The sequence below is a fragment of the Hippopotamus amphibius genome, chromosome 9 (assembly GCF_030028045.1).
Source record: "Hippopotamus amphibius kiboko isolate mHipAmp2 chromosome 9, mHipAmp2.hap2, whole genome shotgun sequence".
Classification (NCBI taxonomy): Eukaryota; Metazoa; Chordata; class Mammalia; order Artiodactyla; family Hippopotamidae; genus Hippopotamus; species Hippopotamus amphibius.
Window position 1 is genome coordinate 71862621 of NC_080194.1, and position 16024 is coordinate 71878644.

The 16024-nt window shown below is 46.5% G+C and overlaps 1 protein-coding gene across 1 annotated transcript; it reads left to right on the forward strand.

Annotated features, from left to right (window-relative positions):
• The first annotated feature begins 291 nt into the window (after positions 1-291).
• On the forward strand, positions 292-15316 carry KCTD21 (potassium channel tetramerization domain containing 21). Its single transcript, XM_057749866.1, has 2 exons — positions 292-343; positions 12441-15316. Exon 2 carries the CDS (start codon positions 12471-12473, stop codon positions 13251-13253), a length of 783 nt encoding a protein of 260 aa, XP_057605849.1. The 5' UTR covers positions 292-343; positions 12441-12470; the 3' UTR covers positions 13254-15316.
• Positions 15317-16024: the final 708 nt, after the last annotated feature.

Genomic DNA, 16024 nt, shown 5'->3' on the forward strand with positions numbered 1-16024 from the left:
GGGGCGAAGTGGGGGGAGGGGCGAGGTGCGGGAAACGGGGAGGAGCCGGAGCGGGGGCCACCCCGCGAACGGCCACTCAGGCCGCGTCCCCTTTAAGGCCAGCCGGCCTGAGCGCTAGCGGGGGCGGGGCGGGAGTGGGACGGCTAACTGCAATGCCTCCTGGGAGATGGAGTTCGCACTCGGTGCACCGCGCGGCAAAGAGGCCATGGAGGACTACAAGTCCACGAGCGCAGCGCGCGGGTCCTGGACCGCCACGCCCCTGGGCTGGCCTCCGGCCCTCCGCCCCCCTCGCACAGCTGCGCTGGCCGCCCGCGGAGGGGAGGTTGCAGAGCGAGGGCAGGAGGTGGGTGCGGCGCGGTCGGGGACACGCGACGCTGGGACTACTGGTGAGGGGAGACGGACCCACCTGGGCACCTGTCCTATCACGAGAGGTCATCTAGCCTACCCAAGCCTCGCCATTCTCATCTGTGCAATGGGGCTAGCAACGCCTGTGGCTTTGGGGGAGGGGACGTTTATGGGGAAGAAGGAGGGGAACGGGTGGAAGGAGCCTGGCTGGATGGTGATAGTAGGAAAAGCCCGGATAATAAGGGCCGAGACTGTGGGAGGAGCCTGGTGGGTGGGGCAAGGAGGGGCGGGGTCTCCAGCTAAGAAGGAGAACACGCGTGAGATCAGATCGGAGAAGGAGCTGGGGAGAGGGCGCTGAGAAAGCCAATGAGGCAAGCCTGGGATGGATTGGATGGAGTGGGCCGAAAAGCATTGGGGAAGGAGGGGGTGGAGACGCAAAGATGAAAGGGATCCTCCTCAGTCCTGGAAGGCCCAGTGTCAGCAGTGCTGATATGGTTTGGGTAAGAGGGTGCCCGAATGGGCAAATGCCTGTGGATGCACAGAACACCTTTCTTTCCTTGCGACTAGTAATAAAGAGCCCATCCCTTGAACTCTGCATCACGCACATGGGCTCATTCAACTCACCCTGTGAAGATGGCATCATATCTGTTCGTAGTTGAGGAACCTGAGGCTCAGAGAAGTAAAGTGACTTACCCAAAGTCACCAAGGACTCCCTATTCCAAAGACCCTGCATTTTTCCCTGCACTGCAGGGTAGTAGAGATTTAATCTGTAGTGAATGGCAGGGAACAGACAAAAGGATCCGTGTCCTGCCTTTCACAGATTGTGTGACAGGACCATCTTCCTCAACCCTTCTGAATGCCAACTTAAGGCAACCCTCCTATGCTGACTGTTAGGATGAAATGAGGAGATGGATTCAAAAGCCATTTGATTATAAATTATCCTTGTTGTGAGGAGCAGGAAGACCATAAGGAAGAGTGATGGAAATGAGGTGCTTGGGTCTGAGGAGAACCACAAGGTGAAGCCTGAGGGTGAGCCAAGAGGATGAAGGAAAATTCTGGAAGAGGGTGGGGGATGGTGATGGTTGTTAGAAGTCTGTGCCAGATGAAAGACTACTTTGCTGTGCAAGCCAGGTCAGGTGGCTTCCCTTGTCCAGCCCACTTTTCCCTGTTGGTCAACTCCTTCAGGGGTCCATGTGTGTCACCTGAGTCTGGGAAGCACCTTTTCTGTCTGTGTGGGCATAATGGAGCTGCCTGTGAGCTTCTTAGAGATATGAACTGGGCAGAACAGGGCTAAAGATACAGCTGTTGGGTGTGGGGGAGGTCAGGAAGGGGAGATGAAGGGCAGTGCCCTCAGGGAGTCCCCAGGGCTGTGAGCCAGAGTCTTTATCTGGTGGGCTGTGTAAGGTGGGAAAGACAGCTCCAGTTTATTGGAAGATATATTACCCACTTTGAGTGTTGTCATCCTTGAAATTTACCCACTATGTCCTATCCATCCCCTACTCAGTGGGAGTTCTTATATTTACTTACAGGTAATTACCTGGGCCTTGCCCTGGGCCTCAGATTCCAAATTGAAAATTCAAGAGACTATTTAAAAATAAAAAGTTTTGAAAATTCAGGAGAGATTGGTAAACCTCCCTATTGGTAGATGAGAGTCTGGGACTGGGAAAATGGATCTGACTAAACGGTATGAAAGTTCTCCCCCTTCCCCTGCCTGCCTACTTCTTGGGGTACAGAGAGGGGAGATCCCTGTCCTAACAGAGTGGCCAGGCACTCATCTACGTAAGAAAAGTGGGCCTTGGTAAGGAGTGAGAATAAAATGCTCTGGAGATGCAAAGAAGAGGGAAATGAATTGCAGCCGTGGGGCAGGGCAGATGAATGGCATTTTCTTCGCAGTGCAGGCAGAGGGACAGCAGATGCCAAACTGCTGAGATAGGAGGGGGCCTGGCGTGGTCTGTAGAGTAAGGATAATAATAAGCATCTTCATCCATGAGATTAACATACATAAAGTGCATAGCACAGTAGTAACTGCTCAATAAATGTCAGCCATTACTATTACTGTTATTGTTGTTTTTATGACCACCATCATATGCCCAAGAATTGGTCTCGGGCCACACAGCTAATAAAGTGGCAGAGCCTGATTCAAACGCAGGCACAGGTGATGCCAAAGCCTATGCGCTTTTCTCTCCCCACAGAGCCCCTCCAGTTTCTTTCTGCCCATCCACATCTGTGAGGCCCCGAAGTGGCCCCCCTTTGTTATCGTTCTTGGCAAGCCATGACAGGAGTTTCTTTTCTGCTGTAGTAGCAGAGACTCTGAGTTCAGGAGGAAGCAGGGGGAACAAGGCGTCAACAGCCATCTTCTCCCAGCCTGCATCTCGGCAGGGGACAGGCAGGCCTAGCGCTGTGATTTCTGTGGGTGGTTTAGTCTATGTAGAAAGACCACTTGGATTTAAATTCTAACCCCTCTGCCAACTGTGGGCTATTTTAGCTTAGCCCTGGTTGGCTTCCTCATCCTCCAGAGCGCTGAGACGTCAGGAGAAGATCATGAGATGTTAATGCTTCTTAGTAGTAGTAATAACATCTAATATTTATGGAATCTGGCTATTTATTGGGGCCAGGCACTCTGACTGGAACTTTACATCTATAGTCCCAGGAGAGAAGTGTCTTTTCTTCCCCCTTCCTTCAAAATAAAAATATTTTTAGAATTTTCAAGCCTACAGAAATGTTTAAAGAATAGCCTTTCATCTAGATGCACCAATTCACATTGCCAATTTTGCTTTTACACACGCACACTTTTTGCTAAGCTATTGAAAAGTTATAGACATCTCGACACTTGGCTCCTAAATTCTTCAGCATGTGTCTCCTAATTATAACCTTCTGTAGCATAACCATAAGACCATTATCATACCTAAGAAAATTAGCAAGAAAATTAGCAAGAAAATTCAAATTTCTCCAACTGCCAAAAAATATCTCATATTTTTTAATCAAATGCAGTCAAGAGTCATTCATTGCATTTAATTATGTCTCTTTAAGCAACTCATTCAATCTAGATAGAGCCCCTTTACCTGTTTAAACTTATCGATAATTAGGTTCAGTTTGGTTTTTTGTTTTTGTTTCTGGCAATGTTGTGTACTTATTGTATCACATTAGGAGGCATATGATATCAGAGTCCTACTGTCCATGAATGCTGTTTGATTATTGGATAAGGTCCTAACAGCCTGATTTCTCCATAAAAGGCTTTTTCCCTCTTGTAACTAATAAGTAGTCTGTAGAGTGATTCTTTGAAACTGTTGGAATTATGTGTCCAGAATAACCTTTCACTCCCCATCTGTTGATGATCCTTGCCTGAATGCGACACTGAGGGTTGCAAAATGGTAGTTTGCTAATTATGTCATTCTTTGTATATTTATTAGCTGGTATTCTTTGTTATAGGATAACTTTTCCTTGAGTGTGTATGTGTGTCTGTGTCTTTGTCTTTCTCACTCCCTCTCCTGTCACTCTCTTTTTTCTTTTTGGAATAACATAGACTCATTATTTTTTTTTTAATTCAGTGTTTTATAACCTAGTATCATCGTTAATCTTTTTGGTACTCAAATTATCCCAAATTTTGCCAATAAGAGTCCCTTCAGGTCTGCTCCTGTGTTTTGGGTTGTTTTTTTTGGGGGGGGGGAGGAATATAATTAACATATAACATTGTATTTGTTTTAGGTGTAAACATGGTTTGGTATCTATATATTGAAAAATGATCATCACAGATAGTTAACAAAAAATGTTTTTCTTGTGATGACAACTTTTAAGATCTGCATTGTTTTGACTTCACCTTAGTAAACTTTGATTTTTTTCTTTGCTGACTGGAAAGAGATGTTCTAGGCTCACCTTGAACTTTTCCTGTCAGTGTACTGGAATCATCAGTTCCTCCAGGAAGCCCTGGTTTCTTTTTGTAGGAGATAGAGTCTAAAAACCAAGATCTGGGGTCAGATATGCTCCTTGCTACTGGGGTATCATTTCTAGGCTCTTGAGCAGAGCTAAGTAATGATAGAAGGATAGATGGATGGATGGATACATAGTAATTACCAATGCCTTGTAGATTTGTTGTTAAAACAACTGGTTCTTACTGTGTAAAAGGAGTAGATTGCATGTAAAATAGCTTCATTATGGAAGCTCAGTGGGCAGTAATGTAGGGAATTGCATTGAAAAGAGCCCTTGCTGTTCTAAGGCTCAGTGAGTGTGTGGGCTGTTGGCTAGGAACTCTGTGTCTGGGTTCAGTCTCTTGCTCAGTACCCAGTTTCGAGAAGAACCCAGGCTGCCTCCAAAGGAGTGGTCCTCTGAGCACTGTCCAAACCTGGAACCTCCCAGAGGCCATGACTCAGAGGTCAAGAATAGACACAAAGCCCTGAGCCTGGGACTCATCCTCTCTGAGTCTGTAAAATAAAGATAATGTGATCTGTCCTGCCTATATCCCAGTGTTGTTGTAAGGATCAATATATATTTATTTTTAAAAATTGCTAATCAGTCTTTTCAACACGTCTTACAAAATTCCTTCCCCCTTTCATTGTCTTAATATCACAATTCGTTGCCGTATAGTCTGATTTCATACATTATACTAAGATATATTATGCTTTTTCAAATATTCTTTCAGGTTTTCACTCACCAATTTTTCCAAAATAAGATTTTAATCTTTTTTTTTAATCTGTTGAGAAAATACTTTTGGGAGTTGGATTAGAATTGCATAACAACTGTAATTAATCTTAGAAGAACAACTTTAAGATATTCCCTCTCAGAATCATCACAGGACTCTCTTTATTCAAATCCTGTTTATGCTTCTTAATAAAATGTCATAGCTTTGTTTCTGAAGGGGGCACAGGCTTTGAAGAGAGACCTCACTTGGAATTCTAGCTCTGCTATCTCTAGCTGTGTGATCTTAAGCAGCTGTCTTCACCATTCTGTGCTTCAGTTTTACAAGCCAGAAAATTGGGGTGATAATTGTACCTACCTCACAGACTCAGTGTGGTGTTGTAATGCCTGACATAGCTCAGGGCATGTCCTCAGGGCTCACAAAATGTTGACTGTCTGCACACTGGTCTCATGTAGGTCAGAATCAAATTGAAGTGGCAGGTGTGAGAGCACCTAGTAAGAGGTAGGAGGGCACAAGTTACGAACCTCTCCAAGGAGTTTGGCTGCTGAATTCCAAGGAGGTCATTCAGAGCATCACAGTCAGACAGGCCTGGGCTTGAATCCTGGCTCTGCCACTGCTTTCTTTGGGCAAGTTACCTGCCTCTTAGAGCCTCAGGTTCTCATTGGTTAAGTAGAGATAATGCTTTCTCAAAGGAATGTTATGAGGATTAAATGAACTAATGTGTGTAACACACCTAGCACAGGTAGGGTATCCAATAAGTACTCACCGGCAGTAGCTGTGCTCCTCGTGAGGACTGCGGGGATGGTGGAGACATAGTTTTAAAGTAGGACTCTCTAGAGCTATGTTTTGACTGCCCTTCCTTATAGGACACCTACTCTCAAAGAATTCTATTTCCTTTGTTATCATTAGAGGTTGCAACCAGGTGATTTTCAGGCCCCAGCCTGGGATTGGCCCTTCACATGGTACCAGGCTGGGCCTTAAGATCCACCACCCCTTGTTTGGGCCACAGACCCATTTCAGGGAGGAGAGAATTCCAGCCATCTCCCAAGTTCCCAGACCTCCTGGCCTTCCCTGACCAGTCAGATGGTCCAAGGATCTGCATGGCATAATTTCCTGGTTTTCTCAGGGAAATGGGCTGATCTTTTTCTTGGTTCTTATCAAGTCGAGAGGCAGACTTGGAAAGTCTCCTGCTTAAGAAAAATTATTTGTTTGGACACAGTGGTGGGGTTTCTTTTATCTCCTACTTTGTGGTTCAGTTTGTATTCTCATTCATCTTTTCTAATCTGGCTTTTAAAAACCTGGCTTTTTGTTTTGCTGCTTTGTCATTAGGTATCATGAGTTGCTTATTGAAATAGAAAGGTTTCAACCTCTCAGTGGACTTGTGGTGTGTCAGCCATGGAGGGATCCTGTCCCCGTATCCTCAGATGTGAATGGGCAGAGTCCCAGGCCAGCCGTGAACTAGCTGCTGAAAGACCTACTCCATTCTGATCTGGATAGAGAATGAGTGTGTGTGCATCTCCCACTCAGGTTGGGACCTCAAGGTGGGAAGGGGAAGCCATCAGAAGTGTTGGACTCACACTGACCTAGATTCAGATCGCAGCTCTCCAGTGACTAGCTGTGTAACCTTGAGCAGTCTTTTAACCTTTCTGAGCCTCAGTTTCCTTATCTGTAAAATAGAGATAACAGCATCTATCTCACAGGGTGCTTGTAAAGACATCAAATGAGGTAATGCATGTAAAGAATCAGCACAATAGTATCATTCTTTGTACTTTGCTATATATTTTTCTTAAAAATAAATAAAATGCTATCATGTGTTAGATGGAGCATTATAAAAGCAGGAGGTGTGTGCCCAGCAGGTGGTAGCTGCTGTCTTGCCAAGCAAGCTGCATAGCAGTATTTTAAAAGGCTGCTTCAGGGATTCTCAAACTTGTTGAAGCTATTAAACAGCCTTTTGTTGCTATTACAACCGTCAGCAGCCTGTGCAGTGGGAAGAGAATGAGCTTTGCACTGGCTGGCTGTGTGTCCTGGGCAAGTCCTCAGTCTTTCTGAGTCTCTGTTTCCTGCCTGCCAAACAGAGTGGTGCCTGCTTTGTAGGAATGCTGTATGAATTAAAAGGACGGATGGGTGTAAAGGCCTTGGATGTAGTGGAATGCTTAGTACATGCTCATCCCCAGCACCCACTATGTGCTGGGCAGTGAATGTGCAGGGACACTGCTCTCACAGAGATCACAAACTAGGCAGTGGTTTCCACAAACAGTTTTTATCACAGCCCACAGTATGAAGATACACTTTATATCACAATCCAGTTCCTCTCTCTGTCTCTGTCTGTCTCTCTCACACACACACAAATGAAACAAAAGTTTCACAACAATATATATATAAAACTGGTCATAACCCAGTATATTGTATTATTCATGACACAATCACAATCTTGATTTTTTTCCAGTTTATGAAGGCATAATTTATGTGCAGTAAAAGTCACCCATTTTAGGTGTACAGTTATATGAATTCTTATAATCTTCATACAGTCACTTGACTGCCACCACATCAAGATATAGAATATCTCCATCACTCCAAAATATTCCTTCATGCCTCTTTGTAGCCAGTCTTACCCCCAGCCTCTTCACTGATCTGACTTGTCTCCATAGTCTGGCCTTTTCCAGAATGTTGCATAAATAAAATCATACAGCATGTAACCTTTTGAGGCTGGCTTCTTTCACTTAATAGAATGCTTTTGAGATTCTTCTGTGTTGTGGTTTGTGTCAGTAGCTAGTTTCTTTATGTTGTGGAGTCATATTCCATTGTATGGATGTGACATACCACAATTTATCATTTACATTTTAGTTTCCAGGATTGGGCAATTATGAATAAAGCTGCTACAATCATTCACACAGGCATTTTTGCATGGACATATGTCTTTATTCCTCTGGGATAAATATCTAGGAGTAGGATTGATGGGTCATGTGGTAACTGGATGCCAAACTGCTTTCTACCATGATTGCACCATTTTGTATTCTCACCGGCAATATATAAGAATTTCCATTGCTCCGTGTACTCATCAGCATTTGGTGTTGTCTCAGATTTTTCATCTGAGCCATTGTAATAGGTATAATTTTCATGTCCCTAAAGACTAATGATATCAAGCATCTTTTCATGTGATTATTTGTCATCTGTATATCTTCTTTGGTGAAGGTGCTTGTTCAGATCTTTTGCCCACTTTTTTTTTCTTTCAAGTTTTTTTTTAATATTTATTTGGCTGCACCGGGTCTTTGATGCCGCCTGCGAGATCGTCATTGAAGCACGTGGGATCTTTAGTTGCAGCATTCGCTCTCCTAGTTGCAGGACATGGGATCCAGTTCCCTGACAGGAATCGAACCCGGGCCTCCTGCATTGGGACCTTGGAGTTTTAACCACTGGACCACCAGGGAAGTCCCTGCCCACTTTTTAATTGTGTTGTTTATTTTCTTCTTACTGAGTTTTGAGAGTTTTTTATAAATTTTGGTTAACAATCCTATATCAGATAGATGTTTTGCAGATATTTTTCTCCCAGTTTGTGTCTCATTTTCATTTTTTAACAGTGCTTTTCAAAGAGGAGAAGTTTTTCATTTAGATGAAGTCTAGTTTATTAAATTTTTTGTGGTTTGTGCCTCTTAGGTCCTATCTAAGAAATCTTTGCCTAACAGAATGTCACAAAAACTTTCTCCTAGACGTTTTATAGTTTTAAAAAGATTTTACCTTTAGGTCTGTGATCCATTTTGAGTTAATTTCATATATGTTGCAAGACATGAGTTGAGGTTCTTTTTTCATATGGATGTCCAATGATCTTCATTTTAAGAAAGCCAAAGAGGAGGGCCATATGCAAAGCAGATCATTACATGATGGAATGGTGGGCTGTGCAAGGCACCGGAAATCCCAAGAGGAGGGCTCGGAAGGTAGAGATTTGGGGACTGCCTCACAGAGGCAGTGACTCATAGGCTGGGCCTTACAGGTTGACTGCAGAGAAGGTGGAGAAAGCGGAGAAGGATGGTATAAGGAGAGCAAAGGCAGGGCAGGTGAGGGCGGATTCAGTGGTGTCAGGAGTGCTGGAGCCTAGAGTGTGGGGAGAGGCAGGATTAGAGGCGAGATTGGAGAAACAGGATTATTAGAGCAGGCAGTACTACGTCGGAAAGATTGCCCTGCAAACTACAATGGAAGGTGGACAGAAAGGAGGCAGGGATATTGGGGGAGTGAGGATGAGGCCTGAGCGCCAGGAGTTGCTATAGGGACAGGTTCAAGGAGACAGTTGAGAAAAATGTTAGGGATGCAGAGTCAGGGCTGTCTTGTGGGCTCAGGCAGATGGGTGGCTAAGAAGAATTCACAGCAGGTTCTGTGGAAGAGGAGTTCTGTGTTAGGCTTCTGGTACCCACAGAAAATCCAGGAGATGTCCAAGAGGCAGCTGGGTACACAGGAGGGCAGGAGCTCCCCTGCCACACTCATGAAGCTCCTCAGCCACCCCTCACCCCCTACCCCCCCCACCAGGTGTCATTTTCCGCCCCCCTTGTATCATTGTGGCTCTCAAACAGAGCCTGTGGATTTGCCATGGGGATACCATGGCACTGTGACTAGGAAATAGGGGATTGAAGGGCTGAGTTCTGTGACTCCTGGGTCTTGGGAGAATACCACAGGGAGCACCCTCATCCGGGGTCAGGAGACCTGCCTTCTAACCAGTGCTGCCCTGGATGAAGGATCTGGAGCTGCACCGCAGGGGTGCAGGGGCAAGAAGGCAGGTGCTCTGCTGCTTTTGCAAGCTGAAAAATAGGAGTTTGGGTATCCTTCCAAGGACCCCCAGGTATCCCTGCGGCTCCTGACTGTCTTCCCCACCTGCTGTGCTTTGAGCTCTTCAGAACTATTGTACTTAGGAGATGTGGGGCCTGCAGCCCATAGCACTGTCAGGAAAGACAGCCCAGCCCCTCTGCCACCTAAGCCTGCTCTTTCCATGGAGCTGAGCCACTTCACAGAGCCTGGGCCTTAAATCAAAGAGAAAGAGAGACTGGAAACTAGAATGTGCAAATCACTATGTAGAAAAGGAGATTATGGAATGAGAAAGCAGGTGGCTCACTCCTAGGTCCTGCATGGACCCCCTGGAGAGAAAATTGGTCAGACTCAGGCCCCAGGCCGAGCACCCACCTCAGCTGCAGGTCTCAGCAGGGCAGCCGCCCCTTCCTCGGAGCCGTCCCCCCACCTGTCTCTGTTGGACACCCCCCACCCCACTGTCTCGCAGCCCATCTGCTCCAGGCTTCTGCTGATAATTTTGTAACTTCATCATGGGCTTGTTTCTCTTCAGACACTCCAGATGGTTAATGCCTTTCTGCAATATCAAAGTGCCCCACTCGACAGGGAAAGAATCACAAGGGGCCCTCCCCCCAGAGAGCTGGGCGGGGCAGCCAAGCATCTTCCACACCCAGCATGGCCTCCACCCTCTGGAGTAAGGGGGTCTCAGTGCAGTCAACCTTCTCATAAGGCATATATGTGGTGAGAACTGCCCTGGCCCACTTGCCACCCCTGCTGGGTGACTTTGGGGACATCTCCCTCTTGGACCTATGTTTTCCCATTTGCACAGTAAACATGCCAGAATTCATTCCAGACCTACTCCTGCAGCTCTTGTTACATCTTTCTTCCTTTTTTCCTTTCTTCCTTCCTCCATCCCTCCCTCCCTCCCTCCCTCCTTTCCTTCTCTTTCTTTCTTTTTCTTTCTTTCTTTCTTTTTCTTTCATTACTGAGGTAGAGTTGATTTACAATATTAGTTTCAGGTTTACAACACAGAAATTCAAAATTTTTATAGATTATACACCATTTAAAGTTATTATAATATTAGCGATAGTCCCTGTGCTGTAATTCGTACATTTTTCTTATCACTGTGCCCTCACTGCCTCTTGCTGCTGTCTCCTCTGCCAGCCTGGGCTCTTCTCAAGGGCAGCACTGGGGCTGATTCCTCCCTGTGCCCCCCACACCCAACATTAGGGGAAGGTTGATGAATTCATTCCACAGGTTGGCTCCTGGGAAAGTATCATGTTGGAAGCAAAAACGGTACATCCCCTGATTTCTAGAATCTTAAAGAAAAGTCAGAATCTAAGACTTCAGTTTGAAAGAGACTCACCTGCCCTAGACACCAGAGGCTGTGAGATCAGTGGGGGAGGGTTGTTAAGCAGTGGGTAAAGAGCCCTCAGGAAGGATGCTTGGTAGCAAAGTCCCACATTCGCACTGACCTCAAAGCAAGTTTCAGAGGACACTGGGATGCCATCATGGTAAGAAAAGGCAGGCCATCAGGAGCCAAGAGCATCTTCATGGCAAGACAAGTTGTCATTGGAGGATGGAATCCAGAAAGGAGTGTCACATGGAGTCCAGAGGGCTGAGTGACCCATTGTGGGCCATAGATAGATGGAAATGGTACTAATCATAGCCATTTGTTGTGAATTCTTTTAGATAGAAAAAATAATTAAATAAGGCAACATTGGCACAGCAGAAGGAGCATGGAGCTTGGAGTCCTAAATCTCAGAACATTTGTTAAGTACCTAGAATGGACCAGCCTTTGGCTAGTAAGCATGAATACATTTTTCTCTCTCATATAAAGGAGCCTGGGCATGAATCCTGGCAGGACCCTTCACCACTCCGAGCATGGGGAATGAATCCTGGCACAGTTTCCCACAGTGGGGATGATTGGTGATATTGTGTATGTCAAAAGATAGTACGTAAGCAAAATGTACATAAGAGCAGCTAGCATAGCATTCAGTCCAGGCACATTTTCTTTCTTTCCTTTGACCAGTGGTCCTCTGTCCTAACTGAACGCTTAGAATCAGTTTTTTAAAAATATCAATGCTGGCACCATATTCTAGGCCAATTAAAACAGTCTCTGGAGGGTGGGACTCAAGCTTTGTTTTCTCTTCTCTTTTTTTTTAAACTCCCTAGTAAACCTAATATGCTTTGAACAGTGTGACAGTTATTGATATTACCCATCCATTTGTTCATCAAGTATTAATTCATTTCAACTCCAAGGACCTACAATAAGAAATTGAGAATTGTGACTACCCAGATGTTATGGACTGAATGTTTGAGTCTGCCAAATTCATATATTGTCATATGTTGAAATCCCAACCTCCAACGTGATGGCATAAGGAAGGAAGGCCTTTGGGAGATTAGGTCATGAGGGTGGAGCCCTCTTGAACAAGATTACTGCCCTTATTAAAGAGATTCCAGAGAGCTCTCTTGCCCCTTCTGCCATATTAGGACACAGTGAGAAGACAGCCTCGTCAGACACCAAATCTGCCCCTACCTTGATCTTCAACTTCCCAGCCTCCAGAAATGTGAGAAATAAATGTTTGTTACTTAAGCCACTCAGTCTATAGCATTCTGTTATACCAGCTCCAATAGACTAAGATCAGATATGGTTGGGTAATGGTCATTTCTTACTTTTCTCTCTTTGTAGGACTACTTCCCAGCACCCCAGCCTCTGGCCATGTCTGACCCCATCACGCTGAACGTCGGGGGGAAGCTCTATACGACCTCACTGGCAACCTTGACCAGCTTCCCTGACTCCATGCTGGGCGCCATGTTCAGCGGGAAGATGCCCACCAAGAGGGACAGCCAGGGCAACTGCTTCATTGACCGTGATGGCAAAGTGTTCCGCTACATCCTCAACTTCCTGCGAACCTCCCACCTGGACTTGCCCGAGGACTTCCAGGAGATGGGCCTGCTCCGCAGGGAAGCTGACTTCTACCAGGTGCAACCCCTGATTGAGGCCCTGCAGGAAAAGGAGGTGGAGCTCTCCAAGGCCGAGAAGAATGCCATGCTCAACATCACACTGAACCAGCGTGTGCAGATGGTACACTTCACTGTGCGTGAGGCACCCCAGATCTACAGCCTCTCCTCTTCCAGCATGGAGGTCTTCAACGCCAACATCTTCAGCACCTCTTGCCTCTTCCTCAAGCTCCTCGGCTCTAAGCTCTTCTACTGCTCCAATGGCAACCTCTCCTCCATCACCAGCCACTTGCAAGACCCCAACCACCTGACTCTGGACTGGGTAGCCAATGTAGAGGGCCTGCCAGAGGAGGAGTACACCAAGCAGAACCTCAAGAGGCTCTGGGTGGTGCCAGCCAACAAGCAGATCAACAGCTTCCAGGTCTTCGTGGAAGAGGTGCTGAAAATCGCTCTGAGTGATGGCTTCTGCATTGATTCTTCTCACCCACACGCTGTGGATTTTATGAACAATAAGATTATTCGATTAATACGGTACAGGTAAAATGACCCCAGCAACGCTGGAGGGGGGCTTCCCAAAGTCAAGATCTTGGGGAATGTCTCGCCGATGGTGTGAGGCAGGGCACTATACTAATCTGTATTAATCGCATAGCAGGACTTGATTCCCCCCATGATGCAGTCCACCTGTAGGAATCCATGTGTCCTCTCGACAGAGTCACCTTTTTCCTTGCCACTCTGAGCTGGAGATGGGCAGTTTGCTATAAGTGAAGTGTCTGCCAACACATCCTAAAGGAGGCCGCAGGAGGACTTTTTGGCTTGACAAAGGAAAAGCAGTTTTTCTTGGGCTCCAGCTCTCTCTGTACCATTAGGCAGTGCCTCACTTAGCCATCTGTAAACAGAGCCTCTGGTGGAGGGGAAGGGGTGAGAACAAGAGGCTCCCTCTAGTTTCCCAGGACATGAAGTACCCAGAGATTCCCATCCTGCCTGCCCCTCTGTCCCTGAGATGTGGCCAGGACCTTGGACTTGCTTGGCTGGCTTGGAAATGAAGTGGGTAGTGAGGGCGGGATTTGAGCCTGGCATGGCCTGGAGGAGTGAGCCTCCAGGCAGGGTTCAGAATATGGGGATATCCCTCTTGACTGGGCCAAATGTAGGCACTTGGGGATTTCCAGCTTCAGAAATGAGCTCCTATCCCTGCAAAGATTTGAAAGTATCTGGAGCCGGTGCAATGAAAGGCACTTCATAATGTGGCCTGATACCCGACTTTTCTAATCCTTTCCCCAAGAATTTGAAGTGTCATTGATACAGATCATTTTAAACGAATATATTATGGATTCTCAGGGTTGGAAAATAATTCAACAGTTGCTTAGTCCTCAGCCACCCCCAGCACACCCCAGCACATCTGGGGCTGAGGGATTCTCCCCAGTACCTTCAGGAGACCAACCATCCCTGCTTGCATACCCTCAGCGACAGGAAGTTCTTATCCCCAAGGCCAGCCCCTGCCACAGCTGGCTGTTAGAAAATCCTTCCCTATATTGAGCCAAAATCTGTTCTTCCACAACCATTTTATGGTCCCTGGTAGACATTCCTTCTCACCCAAATGTGTACTTTCTTCTTTCAAAATAGTCACTTTGAAAGGCCAGATATCTATTCTGAAAATGTTATTACTCGGAATTAGGATTCCCCTTGGGATTTGTCTTCAGAACAAGATTAGCCTCCTTTCATTCCCTGTAAGTCACCCCCGTTTTGTTAGGGCTTCACTTTGTTTGTGACTCTCCCTCCTCACCACCCATGACTCTGCCTTGCTTTTGACCATCTTCTATTGAGGCTGAAGGTTTCTACCCCAGAAGAAGGAGACCAGGAGTGATCTGAACCATAACATTGCCCTTGGAGTAAGTGTCCAGCCCCTACGACTCTGCTCTGAAGGATGTGGCCTTCCCCTATGGTACTGTTTCTGGGCATAACCAGCCCCTGGACCTCCTTGGGTGAGACCCAGGGCAAGACACCCTGAACTACCACTTCCCAGGGGGTGATGAGCAGTGCAGGCCTCAGAACTGCACATTATGATTCATCCCTGGAGTGAGAATGGCCTTGGGAGTCCCAGAATCTCCCCAGGGTAGGGGCCCTCAGACAAAGCCAGAGGAGTCTGGTGACACAGGCTTCCCCAGGGGATGGTCCGAGGAAGGGGCTTCCTGTAGTTACGCCCTGTGAGTAGGGAGCTTGTACATTGGGCTGTGGGCAAGGCCACATCCTTTAAACAATAAAGGCCTTTTCCCCCTACAGTGGGACCCAGGAGTCTCTAACTGTCCCAGGCCACCAGGCCTATGGTATTCAGGAAAGCCACTCAGGAGAACCCAATTTAGACCAGCCAACAGAAGCTGTGACCACAGCAGAACAGTTTAGGGAAGAAATCTTATAAATGACCACCCTTTTTCCTTTCCATAAAAATTCTTTCTCCATCTTTTTGGTGCTTCTTAATTTAAGCAGCTTGACTTTAGAGAAAGCACAGGACCTGTGAAGCCACTAATTTGCTGTGTGACTTTATGCAAGTCCCTCACCTCACTGAGCCACCTCTGTTTCTTCATCTGTGAAATAGGCGTAACAGTAACACATAACCCTATCTACCTCACAGGGCTGTTGTGAGGATCAAGTGAAATAATGTATGTGAGAATACAGTATAAACGATAAATGGTTGTTATTATTTTGTGTCTACATATAAGGGAAAAAACCTTGGCTTTGGAATGAGGCTGACCTGGGTCTGAATTCTGGCTCCATCGCTTGCTGTGTAACCCTGGACAAGTCCCTGGGCCTCTCTGATTTGTTTCCTCATCAGATAACAACCCCACCTCCCAGTGTTCTGTGACTTGGTTGTGTATGTGAAAATTCCTAGCTAGGCCTGGCACATAGGAGCTCCATAAATGTTTGCTCTTTTAGGAATAATGATGGACTGTTGTGCGGGTGACACCACGAACATATAACAATTTAACAAGCCTTCTGGGGCTCATGGTGTATGGCCCCAGAGAATGGGAACAGCCACAGATAAGGTCAGTCTGGAAAAGCTTAGAGGGCCACACAATGTGCTGTGGGAACTTGGGGAAAGCTAGCTTAGTTCTCAGAAAGGGCTTTAATGGATAGTCGATTGGGCCTTTAAGGGTAGGTTAGATTGTAACAAAATGAGCTAAGGATGGCACGGCAGGCACAGGAAATGCCATGAGGCCCGGGAGCCCGGAAGGTGAGCCTCCACGCAGGGCCCCAGCACAAAGGGAGCACAGGCAGTGCGTGCAGGGCACTCACTGTGCACACTTCTCTCGCAGGTGA